The 26265-nt window shown below is 43.6% G+C and overlaps 2 protein-coding genes across 8 annotated transcripts in view; one reads left to right on the top strand and one right to left on the bottom strand.

Moving 5' to 3' along the window:
* Positions 1-12439, bottom strand: part of CTSA (cathepsin A) — a 144193-nt gene extending 131754 nt beyond the window's left edge. Inside the window, exon 1 of the mRNA XM_085845389.1 lies at positions 12300-12439. Within this exon, the coding sequence (XP_085701515.1) occupies positions 12300-12327 (28 nt within the window). The 5' untranslated portion in view covers positions 12328-12439. The remainder of the gene's footprint in view (positions 1-12299) is intronic.
* Positions 1-25931, top strand: part of LOC147016586 (T-box transcription factor TBX20-like) — a 70510-nt gene extending 44579 nt beyond the window's left edge. For all 7 annotated transcript variants that reach the window (XM_085845396.1, XM_085845397.1, XM_085845398.1 and 4 more), the window contains 4 exons: positions 10118-10276; positions 10601-10677; positions 12307-12419; positions 24658-25931. In XM_085845396.1, coding sequence (XP_085701522.1) covers positions 10118-10276; positions 10601-10677; positions 12307-12419; positions 24658-24962 — 654 coding nt within the window. In that variant the 3' untranslated portion in view covers positions 24963-25931. The remainder of the gene's footprint in view (positions 1-10117; positions 10277-10600; positions 10678-12306; positions 12420-24657) is intronic.
* The last annotated feature ends 334 nt before the right edge of the window (positions 25932-26265 follow it).

The raw sequence follows: 26265 nt of genomic DNA, 5'->3' as shown, positions 1-26265 counted from the left end.
CTGCAGGAGGACGTCCGCAGACACAGTTGGGCACTAGATATGGATGGTCCTTGGCTCACAAGGAGCTCCTCCGCCCTTTGACAGGTTTTGTTTTTAATCCTGCTGGGTGTCCATATCCAAACACCCTCCTCACCAGAAAACCTGGTTGGGGAGACGGTTTAGTCGCCGACAACCCGACCATGGAACAGGTTAGTACAGGTTTACATGGTACCTGTAGCAGGTCACAGATCTGACCTGACCTGACCTCCTTCATCTTGAACAAAGGCATAAACTTGCTATTTGCTCAATCTTCAGGGATCACTCCTTCGACCTTATACACAACTTCATCATCCACTTCATTCCATCAAACTTCTTTTCCAGGCACCTCTACCATTTCGACGAAGAATCCAGTTCTATTCACTGCCTTTCCTTTCTTTCATCCTTTTATAGCTGATTCACCTTCCTCACATATCTCTTCTTCTGAACCTTCAACTTTTCGTTTTCTTCATTCAAGAGCTTTTCAAAGTAACCTTTCCATTCTTCATCAATGTCATTTTTTTCACGAGATGTCAGTTTTTCTTTTTCAAACATTTAACTTCTACCACATCTTTTCTATCCTTTACCATCTTCCTGGGTATTTTGAAATTTTTTAGCTCACCTGGAATGTAATTCTGGGGGAGCTTATGGGATGGAACGTTGTCCGTCTGTCAGTCTGTCAGTCCGTCAACAAATACTTCAAACTTAATCTCCGAAACTACACATCCAATTTCAATGAAACATTACCACAACATTCATCACCGTGTTGGTACCAAAGTTTGTTCATATCAATAAAAAATAAAAATCAAGGTTGAGGGGATTTACAGGGGAGAGGTTGCCCCCAAAAATATGCATTTGCTTTCTTCTCAAGAACTACACACACAATTCCAATGAAACCACCACCTTCATCACCCATGATGTACTAAAGTTTGTTCATGAGATAAAAAAAAAAAATTGGGGTCGAAGGGGTTAACTTGCTTTCTTTTCTGAAATCTATGGGGGGGGGGAGGTTGCCCCCCAAGATATGTATATGCTTTCTTTTCTGAAATCTATGGGGGGGGGAGGTTGCCCCCCAAGATATTTATATGCTTTCTTTTCTGAAACCACATACAATTTCGATGAAACTTGACCACAACCTTTATCACCTGTGATGTACCAAAGTTTGTTCACGGCATGACAAAAAAAATCCAAACGTATTTACTTTCTTCTCCGTTACGTATTTTGTGGGTCATCCATGCTTTCCAATGGTTTTCTGGTCATCGTATCCAGTCGCTATCAGGTGAGCACCCAGGGGTATTGCCCCTATATTTATTCTTGCCCTCTGGAGTGGTTAAGTCTTCCCCCATTCATCATACACTTTGTTCTTTGTAATCGGTATTTCCTCTTTTGCTTCCTTTTTAAAATCTTTCTAAACTTCTTTATCTCGAGGGTCTTGACTCTGTTGCCACTTTTTGTAAGTTTCTTTCTTCTGTTTGAGCTCTTCTTGGACTATAATATTGTCTTTGTCTCTGTCGGTCTGTCACACACACTCTCTCCAAAAGTATGACAACCCCTCCGCCCTCCCATCTACTTTTTTTAACAATCTTCTTGGGGAAGTTCAGTCACTGAAACTCCTGGGTCTCACAAGCAGCTCTGATCTTTCTTGGGCAAACCATGTTTCCAAATTGGCCTCAAAAGCCAGCCGTCGACTGGGTATCCTCCGTTGTACAAAGTCCTTCCTTGGCACACCTGAACTCCTATCCCACCTACAAAGCCTTCATCCACAGTATGGAGTACAGTACTGCTCTCCCCTCCTGGCTGGCTCCCCTGCCTCACATCTTGCTCCCCTTGATGCCATGGAAACGAAGGCCTTTAATATTAATAGAATATCCTGCAATGAAGCCGAGTCTATGGGTCTATCACGACGCCATCGCAGGCAGGTCGGTGGTTCCTCTCTCTTCTACCGCCTCATTTCTGGTCCTGCATCCTCTGCTCTTTCCATGCTTTGTCACCCCCAACCTAGTTTTAAGCAGTTAAAAATTAACTAGTAGTTAAAAATTTTCCAGTTTTTACTTCCTAAGGGTTTCCTTCTGTCCCAATCTTGTCCACCCTGTGCTTCCTCTCCGACCCCTCATTCCACCCCACACGCATTTTTGTCCCTCAAACCTGTTGTTGGTATCCCACCCCCTCTGTCTACAGTTCCTTTTGTTCTGTTGCATCCTGATCCACCTTATGTTCCAGCTCTTCCATGAAACTTGACCTTGTATTCAATATATTTTTTTAACAAACAAAAAAAACCACTGTTTCTCATTCCTTTGGAAACCTACAAGTGCTTATTCCACAAATTTTGCTAGCTGCCCTCATCCAAGCATTTTTCATTTGAGTCAAATTTCCATCTACATCTTCAGAAGTTACAAACTTAATCTCGTTTTTCAGATTCTCTCAATTTTTCTCTTGTTTTCATATATTTAAGCTTCCAAAATTTTACACATATAATTCACTTGCGGCCCTTGCTTTTCATTTCATTTGCGATATTTGAAAAATCTCCAACTACCGATCAATGCCCAGTCAAACATTCTTTACCAGTTATGACTTTCATCACATTGCTTACCTTTCTTTTAAAAACTCCTTCACACTAGTAGATAATCAGTCTGGCTCTGCAATTCCGCTTGGAAAAGTCACTAGTTGTTCTTGAAGTTGATACTGAGGACACACATCTATCACATACAACATTTATATTATCGTTTCTTCTGCCTCATTCATTTTACCATATTCAACTGAGCCATAGACACATCCATTTGGTTTCTGACACATCCATGTTCAAGTCTCCAAATTCTTATTTGCAGTTTATTACTCGAGCTAACTCTTATACTTTATCCCAAAATGATCTTTGTTCTTCTCTGCCAACACAGTAATGTAGGGCACATCCACATTTACAACATTCAAAATTTCTTCACCCATAATAAGTTTTAGTGTGATATTATGTGACTGAATTGCATAATTTCATTCACTTTTTGGATAAATCTTTCTGCGATGAGAACACAAATGCAACCAATGTCCTTTTGATCTCCATACCAGCAAAATTTATATTTGTCTGTTGCAGCCAATAAGTCTGGTACTCTGCCCTTTCAACTTTGTTTCTTTAAGATAAGAAATTCATCATTTCAACAACTTCTCGACTCCTTCCCGTCATCGTACGAACATTGTTCGTTCATATTTGTAATTTGCCTTTGTTTCAATCTAGTGCTCCATATAACACTGGGATCGATGAGGAATTTTAGGGTCATCACAAGTACAGTCATTCTGTCTGTACAGCTCATTTCCTCCTGGTTGTCCACTCGCCATTTGTCAAAGGCAGGTGGACTTGGTCACATGGTACTTTGGGCTGTACTGTGCCCATGCTGTAGAACTGCCATTATGAGTTTTGGAGCCAAGGTTTATTTGGCCAGACACCCTTCCTGACACCAATTGTTTTTCTTTTGGGGATAGCACATTCAGCCATTGGTTAAAAAACCGATAAAGTAAGGCAGTGGCCGTTTAAAAAAAAAAAGAAAGAAGAGTAGTGTAACCATCCCACCATGGCTAAATCCCAAATTCCTGCATCCTTAGCCGAGTAACCTGCATGGGAGTGGCGGCCCGTCCAGGATTGTAACCTCAGCCAATAAACTGCTTTGGAAAACCGATTCTCATTTCTATCGCATGATGCCTGCCTGACACAATACATGTACGTATATAGTATATACATTTATTAGTTGTTTTTTTTTTAAATCTGGGATATGTCGCAGGTCTATAAGAGCTCTGCCAGTCTGCCTTGCTGTTGGTGTTGCTGTTGGGGATCGATTTTTGAAACGTGCACCCATTGGTTGAATAGCTACTGGACCACACCCACATTGGTCACTTGACTCCACCCACCATGGCACCCAGATTAAATGACATGGCCGCCATCTTGGTTTTCTGGTGGGCCTAACACATTAGGCTTGTAAGCCTCTACTGATTATATACTGTCTAAGTGTGTTGCGTCAGATCTCCATTGCCTTTGTTTGGGTGAAGTGTTAATCAAGATGAGTGACTCCGAAAAATCTAATCACATATCAAATAAAAGTTATTTGTAAGGTTTAATCAAGCCCGGACGCTCCTCCCTAAAAAAATAGCGTTACCTAATTTTTAACGGCCTCATATTGGGGTTCAACTATCCGTGACGGTGTGACAAATGAGCTCGTTCTGATATAACCACATTTGTCGAGTTAATCTTTCAATATCGCATATAAAATATGTGTTTCCCAATGGTGCTTTCATCTTTTAAGAGTGTTGTAAATGTGTTGTTTCCCCATCGACTCGTTACCTGATTTTTTTAAAGCCAATTCACTGGCGCTTAATGATGACGTTCTGTACCTCAAATGACTACGTGCAGGTTTTTATGAAGAGAGGGTTTATTACAACAGAGAGAACAGGGGGAGGAAGCGAGGGACAGATGGATGGACGGACGGACGGATGGACACACACACAACAAAACTGAGGTCACAGATATAAAGTAAATCCCCTGTCTTCAGAATCACTATGAACCTTATCTATCTAATCTTATTCATTCATGTGGGAACATGGGACAGATGCAGTTCCATCTAATCTTGTTCATTCACATGGAACAGGCATGGCACAAGGTTAATGAGATGGATTAGAGAATGTAAGCTGAGCTGTTCAACAACAAGGATGGAGTTGAGTGGACAGAGGCAATATATATATATATATATATATATATATATATATATATATATATATATATATATATATATATATATATATATACAAATTTTTTTGCCGTAGGTTGTGATCACAGTGCAGTCATTCTATTTTTTTATGTTGAAGGCTCCAGTCACAGACTATGTAGTCCTCATTGAGGCCAGACCATAATTAAAAGAAAACAATCTACTGTCAGATCCTGCTGTTTGTGGGAGATACGTTCCTGGAAAATGCCACAAATAGCGAATCCGTGAATAGCAGGGCATTGTTTCAATGTAAAAAGGGGTGATAGATTCCTGGCGGTTTGTGATTCATGCGGGAAAATCAAAAATCCCATGAAAAACTGCAAAAATGCCCACAAAAATCCATGAATACACCCGCGAAAATGCGGAAAACTGCAAAAAAAAAGTTTTTAAAAACCATGAATACGCCTGCGAAAAACAACGAATATGTGAAAAAACCACCGTGAATACGCCGATGAAAAAAACCCCGCGAAAACGCAAAAAACTGTGAATATGGCTACGAAACTGCGAATACATCTCCAAAAATGTGGAAAAAAACCCCTTACAAGTACGTAAAGCACAGGTCCACGAATGCCAAAGCAGGTGGCATTTTACAAACTACGAATACGTGGACTCTGTGAAGAGCGAGTTCGTGAATAGCAGGATCCGACAGTACTAGCATACCTTTTTTAACAGACAAGATAGGTTCTTGGGACTTGTCTGCTTAACGAATAATCTGTTAAAAGAGGTCATTATAACATGGTGCCTATGGAGATGCGTTCCCGACAGTGTTAATTCTTACTCTATAATGGCTATATGACGGCCTCCTTTGGTAATTAAAATACAGGATAGCGTTTAATAGATAAAATGAAGACTTTGTTAACATAACTAACATATGAAACTAAATTTAATAACACTCACCAGTTAATTATTTTGGAGCTTGCCATGTTGTACATATACCACTGCAGCCTCACTCCTACTGCCCACCTACTCCTCATTCCTGGCAATGGTGGGAGATGAGAGGGAGCAGCAACTCCTGGGAAAATGGGTCAGGCTGTGACTCATCCTGTGAAGCTTCAGGTTTATTCACAAAGAAGGCATGGAGGGTTAACTGTCTAGCCTTCCTCTTAATGTTGCGAAGCATCTCTGTGTCGGGGGCAAAACCATTGAACACATTTCTCTTAACTCCTGTGCTTCAATCCGTGTCAGGGTCATTTTCGGTGACAAGCTCTAATGCATCACAAACAACCTGTAGTCATCACTTGAAGTCTTTTTGTTGAGAAATTTTTTTTGGGTTCAGTATCTTCTGCGTCTTCGGCCTCTTGGTTAGCTCGGTGTTTGTCCAGCTCCTGCACCTCCTCATTTGTTAAGCTATTCCCATATGAAGTCAGCAGCTCCTCCACATCATCAACATCTACCTCATCAAGTCCAGCTCGATTGGCTAGCTGGACAATTTCCCTGAACTCGTCTCCAAGGCAAAAAAAAAGTATTTAATTAAATGGGTATTTTCATGTCTGTTAAGCGAAAATCCGTTTTTCAAGGCTCCGTTATAAGAGGTATGACTGTACTGTATACCATTTGCTATTTCACACCCTACTCAGGTTCTTCTACAGTTGTAGGTATTCACAAGTAGTAAATACATGAGAATCCTAATGCTGCACTCCCTCCTCAACCATCATACCGGTTTCATCACTTATTGGCGAATCATCAGTGATGGCCTCAACATAAACACGCACCACTACCACTATATATATATATATATATATATATATATATATATATATATATATATATATATATATATATATATATATATATATATATATATATATATATATATATATATAAATATATATATATATATATATACATATACATATACATATATATACATATACATATATATATACATATACATATATATATATACATATACATATATATACATATACATATATATATACATATATATATATATACATATACATATATATACATATATACATATACATATACATATATATATATATATATACACATATATATGACCGTTTTTACAGCCATTTTTCCCTGCTGTGCAGGGGTTTGGCTTTTTTTTCTTGAGGCAATGTTTTATGGCCAAATGCCCTTCCTGACGCCAACCCTGGTCGCCTCTTATGACACACGGGGATATGGTACACCTATTCTAACCGGGGCATACACCGGGACCAGTACACTGGCACTCATTTCGCCGACCTCGGAAGGATGACAGGCTGAGTCAACCCCCTGGTGTTAATTCAGCAGCCAACGGGGCTTGAACTCAGGACCCTGGGATCCCAAGCCGCTGCCCTAACCACTAAGCCAACACCAGGCTTTCCCCACAGCGGATCATCCGTATGATCCGCATAGTGATTTGGCACTTGTTTTACGCCGGATGCCCTTCCTGACGCAACCCTGATCGCCTCTTACGACACAGGGATATGGTACACCTATTTTAACCGGGGTACACACCGGCCCAGTACACTGGTACTCATTTCGCCGACCTCAGAAGGATGACAGGCTGAGTCAACCCCCTGGTGTATTAATTCAGTGGCTCAACGGGGCTTGAACTCAGGACCTTTTGGATCCCAAGCCGCTGCCCTGACCACTGCGCCAACACCAGGCTTCTATATACATATATATATATATATATATATATATATATATTTATATTACATTGTAATAGGTTGTCATGGAAGAAATAAAGTGCCACACCAACAGAAAGACAAAAAGTATAAGTGGTGATATAATTGTAGTGTGGCAAATACTACTGCTCCTGGGAAGGATACCTGACAAGCATACATAAATCAGTCTTAGCGAGGCAGGGCTACTCCATCCGGCAGGTTTCAGCGCTACTTCATGTTTCAGCAGGAGCAATGTGCAAGACTGATGAAATGCGAAACTAGTACTATTGACAAAATTTGTATGTGTGTAAATCTATTCTCAAGTCGATGGCAGCCTATGGTCAGGACGCTTCCATTTCCAATAGCTACCACCGTACGCTCAGCCTCCTGCCCAAAGATGGCCAAACTAAATAATTTCTTCACAAGTCTGCAACAAGCAGTTGCCGCAAGAATTTTAATGGAGTTATTCCCATGCCATTGATTGAACAACGTCACAATATTAGAACTCTCCAGGGACCACAAATTAAAGTGATTGATCGCTCGATAAAATGGCATGCACAGTTCCTTTTAAAATAAATTATTAATTTATCAAATGGCACAATATGTTACACAATCCACACGATATACAATCACAACAATTTACGTGATATAAGACATATCTTCCCCTATGCACCACACACACAACCACTCATATGACCCAGGCAGTGTTAAAAGAATATGCCACTATCAGGTGGGCCTGTGACCACAGCTGAACACGTGGCAGGTGAGATAAAGACTGTGACAGGTGAAAGTAACTAGTGGAAGGGCCAATGAGATGGGAGTTGGAAAAGTACACACAGTCAACAGGTTCGAATCTCACCGCAGTTGAGAAACAACAATGAAGTGAAACAGCCGACTCTGTTTGCTTGTTTGAAACACCAATGAGTGGAGATTTATTATTATGATTATTCTTTCAATCTCCACCCTGTGACTTCCAACAAATCTTTGGCTGAGGCTACAATCCAGTCTCCACCACAAGGCCTTACACAAATCTCAACTCCAAGACCTTCCATCAATCTATACCCTGAGACTTTAACAAATTTCCACCTTTTGAGCGATGACAAACAGCTGCTGTGAGGACAACTATTCCTTCCCTCTGTCGTTGGGAGGAAACATGACACGTTCTCCTGTCTCACCACCCTGGATTACAGGGGAGAACCCGAGACAAGACACTTTAACCTTGCTGGATATATTTATTATTATTATTATTATTATTATTGATGCAGTCTGTGGCTGCTGGTTCAATCATTGCTGGGAGCATGGCTGTACCACTGATGCAATTCCCCGTTTCTAGTAAGCTGATACTGTCGGACCCCGCCCCACTATTCACGAGGGATTAGTTCCTGGAAAATGCCACGAATCTTAAATCCGCGAATGTCGGGGCATTGTTTCAATGGGAAAAATGGGGGTAGGTTTCTAGTGGTTCATGATTCACAAGGGAAAATCAAAAATCTCGTGAAAAAAACCACGAAAATACCCACAAAAAACAAGCAAAAACACGACAAACTGCGGAAAAAAAAGAACCGCTAATAGTAATACACCTGTGAAAAACCGCAAACATGCCGATGAAAAACTGTGAAAAAAAACCCGCGAATACGCGAAGCATAGAGCCACGAACGTAGAAGCAGGTCACATTTTATCAACTGCGAATACGTGGGGTCCGACAGTACTCATTTTGCCAACCTCGGAAAGATGACAGGTGAGTCAACCCACCTGGTGTTATTTAACGGTAATACAGTGTTTATGTATATCAGCATTTGTGGAAGACGGAACCACCCACTGCATAATGAAAGATCAGCTGCTACATGGATAATCACAGTTACAGTCAGTCTACATGTGTTTAAAGCCTTATTTGGCACAAAATCAACTCACCCACTGGGGAGAGGAATCAATCCACGGACACATTTCTGGCTCGCTGGCCATGATTTAACTAGATGGGCTGACTGTTTACATCATTGGAGGAAATATTGTGTTGCAAGCAGTATCTGCTGGGAGGAGGGTCAGTTTCAGTCAGCCAAGTAATACAAAGACCCTTGGAGATCATGCATCGGCCATGAAAGGCCCTTTTTGTGACCACATCCAGCAAGGGAGTGAGTAGGTGCTGCGTAGCAGGATGAATTGGAGACTTTGGATTTTCCGTAAAGTTGAAGAATTGTTTTACCTTGTGGGCATCGTGGACCGACACACCTCCACCACTTTGTTCATAGTATCTATTGGCTGCGTTGTGAGTGACCACATGAAGTAAATAGATGCCATAGTCTTGCAGAGACATCACATGTATGACAGTATGTTGAAGTGTTTTGAAATGAAATGGGGTCTCCCCCTCTTTCCATGCATTTAACAGCACAGGGTCTCTGTGCAATTGGTCAGACAAGTTTAAATTGGAAACGGGCACCGCTGACCTGTACCAGAGCAGATGGCATTCACTGGGGAACATTGTCATAGTTAAGATGGAGTTGTCATGCCATTTCAATCTTTGGTAAAATATTTTTCAACAACTTAATTTTTTTTTATTTTGTTACCTTTCCTATTCTTTGTAATTGCCATGCTTTGAGAATTGGGTTTCTTAAAAAGAAAGGAATTGATTGTTTTAGATATGTTGCCGTGCAAGTATTTTGATGCTCGTGTCGAAATTATTACTAGCTCATAAGACATCCTCATCGGGATGAATCAACTTACTGGTTTGTTGATGTCCCTTTACAGATCATCTTGAATTCCATGCACAAGTACCAGCCACGTGTCCACATAATCAAGAAGAAGGATCACACGGCCTCGCTTCTGAACCTCAAACCGGAGGAGTTTCGCACTTTCGTTTTCCCTGAGACTGTATTCATGGCTGTGACCGCATACCAGAACCAGCTGGTGAGTCCTGGCCCTGGGAGAGGAGAAAGAAGTCCCTGGGGGGAGAGCAGGGGGAGGACCAGGAGGTGCTTCTGGGGGAAGAAGTGGAAGGGAAGGGAGGGATGTGGTTGCGGCGGGGGGAGGAGAGGAGGGGATGAGGTCCTGAGGGGAGGAGGGAGCCCTTGGTGGAAGGACTCACAGAGGTGGGGGAGGGGGCAGAGGATGTTCAGGAAGTAAGAGGGCCCAGGGGTAGAAACCCATTGAAAGGGGGGGGGGGTTAGGCTAAACCCCACATGAGTCTCCTTAGGCACCCCTAAGGAGAATTGTGTCATCCCATGGCCGCAGATAACCAAGTTGAAAATAGACAGCAACCCTTTCGCCAAAGGCTTCCGAGATTCTTCAAGAATGAGCGATCTGGAACGGTAAGCTTTAAATGCTTGAAATAACTCCACATCATAGTTGCTGTTTTCAATGAAGAACTTATGAAAACCTGCTTTGTCTATTTTTAAATAATAGTCATTAAACAGCAATCATAACAATCCCCCAAGAATTCAATCCGCTGCCTATAAAACTCCATTACAGGTTGAAGAACTCCTTAAACTCAGAGTATCTTGGGATGGGGTGTGGGGAAGGAGGTGGGTGTTTGGTGTAGCAGACTCTCCACACTTACAAACTTAGGGTTTGATGAGATCGAGCAGTCACAAGGGTATTACAGCAGTGAGTGGACAAAAAATAAGTCACCCCGGTGATTCACAGGCAGGGTGAGTCATCATTGTGTGTGTCGTCTCTCAGATGGACGTTAAACTGGTGTCACATCTGATGGCATTAGTTGGTGAACACTAAAGATCCCAGGGTGCCCTTCACGAAGAGTAGGCGATCTATCACCGGCACTCTGGAACAAATTCCAAATTCCTACTCGAACCAGCTGAACATCAGGCTTGATCAGCTGGATCGTGAAAACCTGGGCCAAGCTTCTCCCTGCCCAACTCCACATGAAAGATGGGATAATGGTGGCTGTTTAATAATAATAATAATAACCATAATAATAATAATAATATCAAAGATGTCACAACATCATCACCTCCACTGCCAAAGTTGGACAGAGGTTATGTTTTCACCCCTGTTTGTCTGTTAACAGGATATCTCAAAAAGTTGACAGATTCAGACGAAATTTGGTCCACAGGTTGGATGTGTGACGAGGACAAAATAAGTACATTTTGGTGAAGATCCGAATTAGGATAGTATAATTTAAAAAAAGTGATTCTTCACCATTGTGTGAAAGGCCAAAAACGATATACAGCATGATATCTCAAAAAGTTGTGGACGAGTTATGATAAAACTCGGTGGATGAGTTAGTTAGGTAACAAGAACAAACCAATTCGATTTTGGTTTAGGTCCGAATTCAGATCCAGCCTATCAGTGAGATACAAAACGTAAACTGTTCAGCCTGGCGGAGGTACGTTACCGAGTGCTGTTCTAGTTACTTTTGGAACTCCACAATCCACATCTCTTACCCATTATGGCAAATGTAACTTGTTAGCTCGAACTTTATCCAACTGAACAAATCTGTTTCCTCCACATGAGGCCAAAAACTTGGTAGAATGACATATATTGGGAGTTCTTTTTACTCTGTATTATTGGGGAAGTATCAAGTTGTGAAGTTATTACTGATGTGGAAAGTTTTCAAATGTGAAAAAATAGAATGTTTGCTTTTTAAAAGAAATTAAAACTTTCCATTTGCCTTCTAGAAAAGCCCTCTTCACAAATGATGGGAACCAGGGCCAGGCCATCCTTCTTGGCCTCAGTTTTTAGAGTTTTATATCTGCAAATAGACATGGTGCTCTTTAAAACACTCTCCTTTCGATTAACAACGATTTCTGCTGATGATGCAAGACCCTCCTTCAAAAATGATTATGGTTGTGCTGCTCGGTGTACCACGAGACTCGTTGTCATGGTGGTCAGTTATCTCATATTAAAGTGTGTGCGTGTGTGTGTGTGTGTGTGTGTGTGTGTGTGTGTGTGTGATCGAGGACCCGCCCGTTACCTTGCAGGGAGAGCATTGAAAGTCTCATCCAGACGCACACGTACGCTCGGTCGCCGATCCGACCACTCGCTGGAGACGAGGAACCCTTTGGAAACGACGGGCAGGTGTGCCAAGCACGAGGTGAGCTGGAATCTTGACGAGTCGAGTGCGCACGCACACACAGATGGGCATTGAATATATGGAGAGATCTACTCACCATAAAAGGGCGTCACAACCTGATGGAAAAGTCAATGACTGGGAAGGTTAATAAGTGACATGAATTTGGGAACAAATTGCGGTGCAGACGAGCGAGGGGCTCGAAATTGTTTACCTGTACACGACGTTAACCTGCCTGAGAAAGCTTGAGTGTGCGAGGCAGCACCGAGCCTGGTTACTGTGGCTGCGAGAGATGGAAACGGTGAGCAAGGACCGGTAGGATTCCTCAAATAGGATAAAATTCTGATTGACGAAGGCGGAGGTCATACCGAGTCGAACAGAATGGTGAACAGGTGGCACACTTACCTGTGAGAGGTCGAGACAGCGGTTTGATTCCCGACCCGATTAACCTCACGACCCTTCACGGAAGACAACTCGAACCATTTTATTCTTACCTTGCATCACAGAGTTCCTCGGATGGACGTTGAACCTGGTGTTCTGTCTTCGAGTGGGGGAGCTTTAAGTCCAACGAGCTCAGGGTTCAATGGGTTAACATGAGCCATATTTCAATGAATCGTGAACGTGTTGCCATTCTGATGTGGGTCTTGGAAATTTAAGCTCAGCATGGACACCATCGTACACAAGCAGCTGGCAGGATAATCTAGGGATACACACACTCGCCTCTGGCCTGTCTACCCTGGGTTCGAATCTGGGGTCTACCCTGGCCAGCGATCACCTGTCTCTGGTGCTTAGCTTGTAATGTGAGACATCAATGCGTGCACCGTCCCTCAGATGGACGTTAGGCCGGAGGACTCATCTGTCAGCACTGGTCATTGGTTGACGTTAAAGTTCCCACAACCATGAAGAGTCAGTGAGTTATCGCTGGAACCCTGAATACCACTCGGAACACAATGGCCCATCCACCCAGCGTAACCCTTGCCAAAGGACTGCTCTGGCAGCATGACGCTCTCTCAGGTTTCTGGAACATTTCATTTAGTAATGTTTTTTTTTTTACTTTCTTGATAAAATAAATTTTCATATTAAATATTTTCTCTGTTCGGTGAGGCTGGGATTTTTTTATAAATAGCTTTCATTTCGACAATAGATGTCTTGTTGGACAATGCAGTGTGGATTTATATTTATAAACTGTTAGTAAAAATTAGTATTTGCAGGGCCTTCCCAGAACTGAGTAAAATAAACTAAGCCCACAAGTCCACAAATCTAATGATAAAGAAGCCTCCACCCACCTCCCCCCTCTCCCTCTATCAGGTCAAGTCAGGTATGGGAGCATGCGCCAGAACAGCGCGTCGCTGCGTCCACTTTCCGCCGGTACTCCAGGGGCCTCCGTCTGGCCATCCCCCAGGCATATGCCCATCTTGAGATGCCGATCAACCTGCTGCAACCACAAGGCACGTGGTCGGCCCATTGGCCTCCTCCACTCACGAGACTCCCTCGCTGAGAGAATTTGGTGAGCAGGATCAGCGTCAGGAAAACGAGCGAAATGTCCATACAGCAGCTGCTGATGCTCACGGACTATGCAGGTAACAAATCTCATCCGAGTCTCTCAGCAACCGCTCGTTGGACACAAAGTCCGACCAGCGATAGCCAAGGATTCTCCGGAGAGACCTGGTAAAAAAGGAATTAAGTATCCGTCTCATATCCTTGGTGAGAGTCCAAATCTCACATCCATAGAGCAAGACTGAAAGCACCAAGGACCTGAAGACTCGGACTTTCGTTCTCCCGCACAGGGACCGGCAGCGCCACACCCCATTATCCAGTGAATCCATGACTCCCCAGTCCTGACCCAGGCGATTATTGACTTCTGACTCACAGCTGGCAGAGACATGAATATCACTGCCAAGGTAAGTGAATCTCTCCACGACCTCAACATCCTCACCACAAACAGGCACAGACAGGACAGCGGCATCCAAGATGTCACCGAAAGCCTGGATCTTAGTTTTGACCCAAGAAACCCGCAATCCCAGCAGCTCCAACTCCTCATTCAGCACTCGAGGGCCCCCAAAAGGATATCTAAAGTCTCTGCAAAGATGACTGCATCATCTGCCAAATCAAGGTCCGAGATCTTGACATTCCCAAATGATGCACCGCAACTAGATCTCTCAGACATCCTCCCGAGAATCCAGTCCATACAAGTGCTGAAAAGTGTGGGGGCCAGTACACATCCCTGACGAACTCCAGTAACAACTGGAAATCAGTCAGAGATGGTACCACCACACTTCACAGCACTCTCAGTACCAGAGTAGAGTTCAGACATCAGATCGATCAGTTTTGGTGGCACCCCACGAAGACCAAGAATCCTCCAGAGGACATCCCGATTCACTGAATCGAACGCTTTACAGAGATCAACATAAGCTGCAAGCAGCCCCTGCCAAAACTCTCGTCTGCATTTGGTGAGGACCCGAAAAGCAAGGATACGGTCAATCGTTGACCTTTTTGGTGTAAAGCCTGACTGCTCTGGACGCTGGTGCTCAAGCAGATGGTGGCGAACCCTATCAATAATTATCCGAGCAAAGACCTTGCCCGGCACTGAGAGCAGCATCACCCCTCAGTAGTTGTTGCAGTCTTAGGGATCACCCTTCCCTTTCCAGAGAGGAACAACAAGGCCCCTCTTCCCGTCAGTTGGGATGATGCCTGTGTTCCAGGCAGAGCACAAAACTGCATGCAACGACACGAGTGCAGCATTTCCACCAGCCTTGAAGTTCAGCATGGATGCCACAGATCCCTGGAGCTTAACTCCATTTCAACTTGTTCACCGCAGCCCGTGTTTCCACAAGCAAAGGTGGACCACACTTGATTGGAGGGTCAGCAACAGGGATTGTAACACCCTTGATGTCCAACTCGACAGTTGGTGGATCAGCCTGGTACAACCGCTCAAAGTAACCAGCCCAGCGGGCCTTCACTTCGGACTCCTCTGTCAAGAGCTGACCACCCTCTGCTCTAACTGCAGTACACCGAGGGATGGACTTGGATGAACGCAATGTGCAAATTCCCCTGTAAGCGGGACGAGAATCCCTTGACCACAGGTGATGCTCAACCCTTTCACAGATTCCTCGCACATAGGCCTCCTTGTCCACCCTTAGCACACATACAGTTTTACACCTCAGCTCCCTGAACAGCTCAGCTGTAATTCAGCCTTGCCCTGCGACTCTGGTCAATGGTATCCAGTGTCCCGTGAGAGACAAAATTCTTCTTTGCACTCCGGTGAGTTCCAAGACATCCACCGGCAACATCAATGACGGTGGTCTTGAAGGCACCCCACAACTCTTCTGGACCTCCCAAAGCACCGAGACTCCTCAAGTGTCCACTCAGCTTGTTCGCAAACTCCTCAGTTACCCTCTCATCCTTGAGCTTGCCAACATCCAGCCGAGGCTGGGATGGTAACATTCTCCTGGATCTGAGGTGCAACTTCAGAGTTGCTACAACAAGCCTGTGGTCAGTATTGAGGAACTGAGCACTCCGGTAGACCCTTCAGTTCTGGATCATCCTCCAGCGACCATCAACAAGCACATGGTCAATCTCCTTTGCCACACCACCAGCGTTGGAAAACCAAGTCCAGCGATGAGCTTGTGGGCGCTGAAACCATGAACCAGCCACCCTAAGTCCATGACTTCTTGCAAAGTCAAAGAACTTAATGCTATTCTGGTTCATAGTTCCTGACCCATGGGGACCAACACACACCTCATAACCATCCCTATCGGTTCCAATCGATGCATTGAAATCCCCCAAGACAAGAAGAGTATTTTGCCTGGGGCACTGATCAACCACAGACTCGCCTGTGGCAAGGAATGTGTCCTTCACGGTGAGATCACTCGCCTCAGTCGGAGCATAAACAGAGACCAGGGAAATGACACCCAAGGAGTGACGAATCCTTCGTCACATAATACGCTCGTTGACCGGTGTTACCTCAATTATCATTGGAGTCAGCTTATTGGACACAGCTACAGAAACTCCTTGGGTATGGTAACCATCAGAGCGACCAGACCAATAGTAGGTGTAACCACCCACCATTATCTCGCCGCAATCCGGTCTCCGAACCTCAGAGAGAGCTGCAATACCGATGTCCAAACGCTTGAGCTCAAATGATAACAGAGACAGGTGATCATCCTCTCTTAGGGATAGGACATTCCAGGCACCCACCCGAAGGGACCGCCTCAGGTTAACCCAAGAAAACTGCCGTCTGGTGGACGACACCTCAGCACCACTCCGACACACACTACCGCAATATGACCCGGGAATGTTACCCCGTGGTTTCCCTCCTATCAAAGATTGGGGGTCTCGACGGCTTTGCCCCAATCCCGTCATCCGGTGAGCTGCCCTGCGAAGGGAAGCTGCACAGGAGGTACTCCCACAGAGTGGGTTTTCAGATTTCTTTGCGTTTTTGTGTTTTGCGGAATGAAGGGTTTTACGGTGGCCGGAGTGTAAATCCTGCCACCAACCTCCTAATAAGAAGTGACCCAACTGCCGGAGGACGTCCGCAGACACAGTTGGGCACTAGATATGGATGGCCGTTGGCTCACAAGGAGCTCCTCCGCCCTTTGACAGGTTTTGTTTTTAATCCTGCTGGGTGTCCATATCCAAACACCCTCCTCACCAGAAAACCTGGTGGGGGAGACGGTTTAGTCGCCGACAACCCGACCATGGAACAGGTTAGTACAGGTTTAAACGATACCTGTAGCAGGTCACAGATCTAATCTGATCTGACCCGACACCTCCCCCTATCCCCCTGGTTTTCCGATTTAAAAACTGATCAACACGTGTTGAACAAGTTTCACTGTCAGACTATTTTTATAGTAAGCTATTGCTGTTAATTTTTGGCTTTTTCAAGGTGAGAGTTGTATAACATGTGAATCAACAGGTGTATAAGGCATCATGAATTAAAACAACTTTACTTGCTCCAACAACCCCTCCAACAACCCCTCCTAAACCCAGCACCATCCCTACAACCACCATCACTGTGTCTCCCCACTTTCCTGTCCAGTTGCTCTTTCCCCTCTCACAATGGCACAGAGAGTTTATTTGTGCCAGCACACCAGAGTGTTTCATAATTTGAGAAATGGCAAACGTGGATATTTCCTGGAAGGCAAGTAATGCAACACAAGTAAGCTTTAACAACTAGGTCAGCATGTCCTGTACCGATGTCCTGCCAACAACTGTGGAATGACGCCATACTCAAATTCAATGAGCTTTAAAATAATTGTGACAAAATAATGTCAAAAAAGAAAATCTGGTGTTTGCCGAATAAATGGAGTGGCTTGCCCCCAATGGACATGATCTGCTTAACAGAATTTCCCCATTTCGGAGACCCCATGATCCACAACAATTATTGCAGGAATCAATCAGGCATGAACCACAAGAAGGACAGGATATGAAAAAATATAAAGTTTAAATGTTTTATATAGAGGACAATGAGAATGACATATACAAAAATTTACAGTGAGTGTTGTTGGTCGTTTTCTCCAAATGCAGGTTTCAGAAGGTGGAACGGAGCCCTCGTAAGTCTCATGGTATCCACATGTGTGTATATAATATTATATGTATACGTGTGTGTGTGTGTGTGTGTGTGTGTGTGTGTGTGTGTGTGTGTGTGTGTGTGTGTGTGTGTGTGTGTGTGTGTGTGTGTGTGTGTGTGTGTGTGTATATATTGTTATGATTGTGGGGGTAGATGGAGGAATCTAATAGGGAGTATAGCATTGCGTAGAGTTGCTTGGTCTGTGGACATGTAGGAAGCATCTCAATGTAACTAAGTAGGGAACCTGTGAGCTTAAGTGTTACATGTCATCACACATGGCGGTGGTGTCATGTTAATTAGCTATGGTTAGAGAATAAGCTTCGCCAATAAGCTTTACCCCTCTGTGATTTTTTCCCGGTTTTTATATTTCAAGATCAGCAACAAAGGTGGGGAACACGTCCCTAAAACCACTGCAAGCGGGCAGAAAGCCCTGCCTTCAAAGGGTGACAAGAGGCAAAGTCATGCCCCCGAGGATGATTGATGTGTGTGACGTCAGAAGCTAGCCGGGCAGGCAGAATCCCCTCCTTCCCGGGTTTTGTGCGAGCAGGTCACACCCCAGAGGTGGAGGATTGTTCGGCATGATGCCTGAAGAGGAGGAGGGCATGGGGGAGCATCATACTGAATAAGACGAGAGAACGGCAGAGCGCATACACGAGGTCAGTGTGAGGAACGCACGAGGCAGAGTCGATTTCGGAAGAGAGTCAGAGGTGGGAGTTCAGGGGTTGTGCATTTTTGGAGAGTTGTGATCAGAGCGGAGGCAAGAGGCACATTTTGGAGAGGTGAGAGTTGAGGGTGCGCGCACCCGAAGAGGAGGATGGCACTATCCTTGAATTCATGTTGAGGCGATTTGGCTCGTGTAGTGGAGCAAGACACTGGCCTTTGGCTCTTGGTTGGGTTGGTGAGGACGATCGGCATACAAAGCCATTACACTTTGACTCTGAGCCTTGGTGTGGAGTGCCGCTGGCGGATTGCCTGGTGTGCGTTTGTCCCGCTACGAGAGAAGCAACGAGGCGCCATTTTGTTGCGCACGTCTGCACGTACGAATAGAAGCGCCTCGATTCCAAGTTCCACAAAGACCAGCTCTGGGCCAAGCTAAGTACAAGAATACTCAAAAGGAGGGATATTCTTTTTATTTTGTTTTCCCTTTGTCTGTATTTGAGTCTGTGTGAAGAGGTGCCCTAACTGTAAGATTTATTTATTTCATTATTATCATTCCCCTTTTGAATTATCATCCTTTGGTGCTGTGCTTTCCCGTCCCTCCGCCATTGCGCCCTGCCCCTCCTGCACGCGTTAATATCTCCAAGGATCAACGTGTCCGCATCCTAATAATAAAGAAACGCTCGGCCGTCCTGGGGGCTGTCGGTGTTAACCACCTGTTACCACAATTTGGGTTGGGGGGTTAACTTGGGCCGGCCACCTCCGCGAATATGTGTGTGTGTGTGTGTGTGTGTGTGTGTGTGTGTGTGTGTGTGTGTGTGTGTGTGTGTGTGTGTGTGTGTGTGTGTGTGTGTGTGTGTGTGTGTGTGTGTGTGTGTGTGTCGCTGGTTATTATCTCCATATGTGGGTTTCAGAAGGTTTCACAAAACACATGGATTCTATTTCGGTACCAATTATGCAGTTAAGATTTTCTAAATTGTAACTATGGAAAAAGGATATCAGAATTAAATAAGCAATCTGGCTCTGTTGCGGTCCATGAAGAACACAGAACCACCCACAATATACAGCTCAGTTCCAGCTGCTACACTACTCACTGCAGAATCAGTCAGCCTACATCAGTTTTTGAAGCCTTTGTGGTCGGATCGTCATCACAACCCAGAGGAAATTAATCCATGGACATGTTTCTTGCTCCCTAACCATCTCTGTTGAGAGATGCCTCTTGTATAAATAAAGGTTCACCAACCAAGCATTGTAACAAAACTAAGCATCTGTTCTCTTGCTCCAAGACCAAAGTTCATGGTAAAACAAAGCTTATTAAACGAATACAAATTCCCTTTGAGACCTGATACTGAGATTTATGGTCACACAAAAACATGCAACCTCGCCCCCAGGGTCAAAATAGATGGTCATAACCATCAACATTTTCTGTTTCGTGACTGCAGGACATTATCAGGAAAAGGTGGATCCCCCCCCCCCAGGAGTTGACCAGGTAGGATGTCCCATGAGGGAGTACATAAAAGTCACACCTCTTAACTGGAATGGTAACCATACCCTTGTGCCACACCAGTACTTGCTGCAAGGGTCAAGACCAACAGAGGATGTCTGTCACACATCCACCTTGTTTAGGTACTCACGACACATCTCCAAGTTGCAACCAAGGGGGAAAAAAATATCAAAATTAAATATTCTTCACAAAGCACACCGTGGGATCTTTAACATCCACCAACGATGGCCGGCAGGTGGTACACCCAGTTTAACATCCATCTGAGGGATGGCATCTGAGGGTTTAACGTTAACTTTGTTTTTTACGGATAAGCACTGAAAACAAGCTCAAATGAGCTAAGATCCTCGTCCTCTTAATGATGACGTCATAAGAACGAATATGACGTCATTGTGATGTATCAGGTTTGCGATAAATTATCCGTGCTAATGCCCGACTTGATTCCCGCAAACAAAATTCAAACAGCTTGCCTAGTTTCGGAGATAATGGTATAGGCGATTTCCATTAGCGTCGATATTATGACGTCAACTTTTTTTTCTCGGAAGAATTTCCAAAATCGGACATGGTTACTGGCTGCGCGTGGGCTTTCTGCATATACATGGCAAGTTTCACGAAGATCCGATGATAACTCTGGGTTGTGAAACAAAATATAGGAATGACGTCATAAAAATTGATATGACGTCATAGTGATGTATCATATGTGCGGTAATTCATCTCTGCTAACGCCCTGTTCGATTCCCGCAAACAGAATTCAAAAATCTTGCCTAGTTTCGGAGATAATTTTTTAGGCGATTTCCATTAGCAGAGATATTTTGACGTCATAACTTTTTTTTCTCGGAGGAATTTTCAAAATCGGAGATGGTTACTGTCTGCGCAGGGAATTTTTACATATATATGCCAAGTTTCAGGAAGTTTCGATGAAAACTGGAGGCTGTGAAACAAAAAGTCCCCAAGAAGAAGATGAAGAACAACAACGTGAGTAAGACTTAGAGATCCTCCACCAGGATCTAAAAACACAAACAGTGCCCACTTACTTGTACCATGAAAGCATCACAGTATCAAAAATACAAGTGAGAGAATAATAATAGTAAAAGATAAACAAGGTGATAGAATGGTACACACAAAACAACATCGTCATAAGTATACTGTATTGGACTAAGATATTTGTGTGCTCTGGAGCAGAAAGCCTTGATCCCAGATGTTGTTGGGTGACCTACAGTGGCATCTGGTAAACTGTTGCACACTGTTATTATTGCGGGCATGTAGGAGCGGTCACACTGAACAAGTGACCAGTGACCGCTCTCTGCCTTTCCAGTAAGACACTGCACAGCATAGTTTCCAAAGGAAGCACCTGCTCTGGTGAACCTTGATGGAATCTATGATGGAGGTAGTATGGTCTTCAGAAGTGCTGGAACTTCTTCTCTGTGCAGTCTGTACATCAGACCCAGACCTGCTACAGTTCTCCTGTGTGGTTGGGGATCGATATTCAATTTCTGTGGAGGGGCCTTGATGATACGTACAGCACGACGTTGCACATCATCCAGCTTTATAAGATACATGGCACTTGCAGACATCCAGACGAGGGGAGCATATTCCATTGTGCTCCGACATGGGTTTTGTACACTTGGGCTCGGCCAAGCGGATCCAAGTATGGAGCAATATGGCGAAAGGCACTCACTCTTTGTCCAGCTCTAGCGGCGATGGAGTTCACGTGAGCCTGGAAACCCAAGCTCTGGGAGAACCTGACTCCAAGTATGTCAAGGTCGTGTCCATGCTGCAAGGGTTTTCCACCCATGAACTCTGGAGGATGCTCACTTGGTAGTCGTCTACTGAGAGATATAACTTTGCATTTCTTGGCAGCAAACAGGACATTCCATTTCTGTTCCCACTCGTAGATCTTCCGTCGGTCTTCTCTCAGAGAAATGGTGGCATCCCCCCCCCCCCCAAGCAAACACATTGATGCCTCGCCCGATCTGCAGAACAGCGGGGTAACAGCTTCTAGCTGGGTTGAGATCCGAGCCCAGGCTTGAGGACTCAGATTTGAGTGCGCATACATCTAGGTGGTCATGGCAGCCCTAAAATTACCATTGCCCTGTGCTCATGAAGCGAAAAGCAGGGTTAAGCGATCGGTAGCATACGTACGTACGGTGTACATGCGTCGTACGTGTCTGCATTTTGTTTAGAGCGTACATTGAAAACCCTTCAACGGAGAAAATTGAAACTTTACCACATGTTACATAGGGGTTACTCTTTTTAGGTCAACATAGGCCAAAGGTCAACATCTGCCAATTTTCCAAAATCTTCAATTTTCATCCAATTGACCTGAAATTTGAAGAGGGTTTGCATATCAAGTCACTGAATTCAACCATCAACTATTTTTAGAGGTCAACATCGGCTGAAATTTCTAAAATTGTCAATTTTCATCTGATTGACTTTAAATTTGAAGATAATTTGCATATCAGGACATTGAATTCAAACACCAGCTATTTTTGAGGGTGACGTACAGTTGGTCAAAATTTCTAAAATTGTCCATTTTCATCTGATTGACTTTTAATTTGAAGATAATTTGCATATCAGGACATTGAATTCAAACACCAGCTATTTTTGAGGGTGACGTACAGTTGGTCAAAATTTCTAAAATTGTCAATTTTCATCCGATCGACTTGAAATTTGAACAGGATTTGCATATCACTTCACTGAATTCAACCACAAATTGTTTTTGAGATCAAATTAAGCCAAAAGGTCAACATAGACCGTATTTCTAAAATTGTCAATTTTTATCCAATTGACTTGAAATTTGAACAGGATTTTCATGAAAATGACCATCATGTGTCACATGGTCTCGCAGCCACGTTGGAGCAAAGGGAAAGTCTTTGAAAATCTTCGTCGGAGAAAACGCTTAACTAAGTAATGCAAGAGTTTAACTAATTCATCAACTACCCATGGGAAATACAATTTGATAAAGATGATGTGCTGTTGTAAAAAACAAAAAACAAAAGAAACAATTGATATTAAAATTATATTAAATTAAAAAAAAACATTTTGCATTTTTATTATTTTGATCTAGTGTTGATATATTGGTGCGGTGTTTGAAATGGTGCAGGTGTGATGGGCTGAATGGCCTCCACCTGCATCTAGTGTCCTTGTGTGATGTCATCAGTCACGTGATCTGGCAGCCATATTGTATCAAAGAAAAGAAAAAAAAAACCTTAAACAAAAGTTACTTCGCACCAAGTCCTTCTCAAGACTGCGCAGGGTATGTATTCTATGAATACCATCTAGTTGCAAAAGAAAATTAGAACTGCATTTGTAGAGCGCAAAGTCGCGCGTCGCATGTTCATTCTGAACAAAAATACCATAGTCAACTGAACATGGCACTATTGTGGCCCATATGTACCAGTATCATCCACGTCACAAATATTATATATCACATAGTTTCTTGACATGGATTATGAACGTCATAAATTAAATTATTTACTCACATCGGGTCATCGATCAGATAATATATGAAGTTCGGATGTTTTGATTAAAGATTTCAATTTATCCAATTATGGCTGAAATACTTCCCTGATATAATCGTTATCACTCTATATACCCCATGCGGAGTTGATGTCAAATACGAAGTTTAATTTTTTTTCATTGAGCAGTTTTGGAGAAAATGATGTCCAAATTTTTTCCCTTTGATCGAATATGGCTGCCACACAATGTGTCCTATGACGTCAGAGTTAGCCATTAAATATTCCCCATGGGGAGTCTCTCCCCCCTCCCCCCCATGTGTAAAGTTTTTCATCGATCGGACAAGCAGTTGCAGAGAGAAACGTTCTTAAAATGGAGATATATATACTGGATGTGACTATTTCAATTCCTGAAACAAAACAAATCGTGAAAAACTCGATATTTACATTGTATCAAAAATGAAGGGACAACATGCTGTTTGTAATTACCTCGACCATCGAAGGTGAAGGAGGTTATGTTTTCACCCCTTTCTGTTCGTCTGTGTGTACAGGGTATCTCAAAAAGTTGTCGACGGATGCGGATGAAATTTTGTGGACAGGTTGGACGTGTGACGAGGACAAACCGATTAGATTTTGGTGAAGATATGGATCCGGATCTGATAATTTTTTAAGTGATTCTTCACCATTGAGAGATCGGGCTAGAAATGATATATAGCACGATATCTCAAAAAAAGTTGTGGACGGATTTGGACGAAACTTGGAAGACAGGTTGGGTGTGGGGCAAGGGCGAATTGTTTTGATTTTGGTGAAGAACCGAATCTGGATCTGGATACAAGAATGATTTAATTTTCGAAGTGATTCTTCACCATTGAGAGATCGGGCCAAAAACGATATGTAGCATGATATTTCAAAAATGTTGGGCCCGATATGTTCTCATGGATCAGGCATTACATGGTGGAGGTATGCACTCTACCGAGTGCCCTTCTAATCTTGCAATTGTAATCCATACTTATTAATTTGTCCCATTAATTATAATTATTTCTTCCACTTCCTCAAACCCCTCTCCTGTGAATATCACAGCCTCAGCTTTCTCATCTGCCGAGGGAAGGAGTTTGGGGACGTGGCTGGGCCAGACGACCATGGCCTCCACTTTTCAGCCACTCAACACCACATATCCTGGCACACTGGCGCCTCCGTATGGTCGGTTCCCTTTGCTGCCACGTCCTGCTCCAGGTCCTGCGCCGGTTGCCAGCCCCTTCCAATCTACCGGACCATCTCTCCCGACGTACCCCATACCGCGCTACCACCACCTTTTCCAGCGAGGACCTTACGCAGCCGCGCAGGGCTTGCGTGGAACCTCTGCAGTTATGACGCCTTTTGTTTAGAGTCAACAGCAGAGCATTAAAAAAAAAAGTTCCTCATTCCCGAATGGAATGTCATTCTCAATCCCGGATCTCTCAATCCCTCCAGGACAGGACAGCTTTCGCATTTGGAAAATCCTTCTGTAGGAGAGTATACACTCGTTTTGAGTGCCTTTCAAAAAAGTGACTGGTTTGTCTTTATTGTGACCAAACTATCTGGAATGGTCTTTAAAGACTTTTTTTTTTTGTAAATACAGTCCAGTGAATAGTTCAATAGTTTACTTTTCTTTTAGAGACAGGGTTGCTTGGTTTTCAGGTTGGTGTCCAAGGCACACTGAGGAGCTTGTACATAGATAATAATCACACATTGGAGAAACTTTAACATCAGTGAAGAGGTCATTCGAACCAATGATGAACAAATCAATAAACTATGGAATTTAACCTAAACGTGATCAGTTTCAAGAGACTCCGTTTGAGTACACAAAGCGCGTTGGCTCACAGCAAGTATCATTTGTCGATTTGTAAATCTGACTTTGTGCAATTGATTTTTACCTGGACTTGTGTTCTCCATTCAAAGCAGACTATTGCACCTGCAGTGGTTTAAATTGTTCGAATCGGATACTTATGCTGAACCAAGTGTCGTCTGCATCAGGGCGATCCTCAAATATAATCACCGCAAGACTGAGAACTTCATAACCGGATGAAAATCAGGCTCAGGTTTCATTTCAACTTTTTCTACTCGAGGAAATGACATGTTGGAGAAACACGACAGTGTCAGGTGAATGCAACTGATATACAAGTTACAAAATTGAACTAAAAAAAACAAATGCATTCACATCTCCATTATGGATGTGGAACTCCAGTCCAGCTGTGTGTCGTGACCTTCACTTGATCTGATCATGGCAACCGCTCTCCTTATGTGCCATCATTATTTTAATTTCCATTCCGTGTTGTCCTGGAAATCACTTTTTTCAAAAAATAAAAAAAAACAAAACAACCTTCAATTATAATTGTGTGATATGGAACTGCCATCACCAGGTGAGGACAACACAACTGGTGTAATTATTACACTTTTGGTTTTTTATCACCACGGTGCAGATTTTCGATGATCCATTATCCGTAACCCATGGTGCAGGAGTTGGAATGTTTGAACTAGGGGTATGCACACCTACCTCTAAGTCGTCGAGCCTGGGTTTGAATCCCGACCCAGCGAGAAACTGTCATCCTGCTGTTTCGCAGGCAGGGTGGTTCATAAATGTGTGTGCCGTCCCTCGGATGGACGTTAAACTGGGCGTCCCGTCTGTCGGCATTAGTTGATGGATGTTAA

The sequence above is a fragment of the Eptatretus burgeri genome, chromosome 11 (genome assembly GCF_056783735.1).
Source record: "Eptatretus burgeri isolate ZD-2024b chromosome 11, Ebu_testis_v1, whole genome shotgun sequence".
In the NCBI taxonomy this organism is placed as follows: domain Eukaryota; kingdom Metazoa; phylum Chordata; class Myxini; order Myxiniformes; family Myxinidae; genus Eptatretus; species Eptatretus burgeri.
Note: the sequence above shows the minus strand (reverse complement) of the source record. Positions and strands in the feature narration are given on the sequence as shown.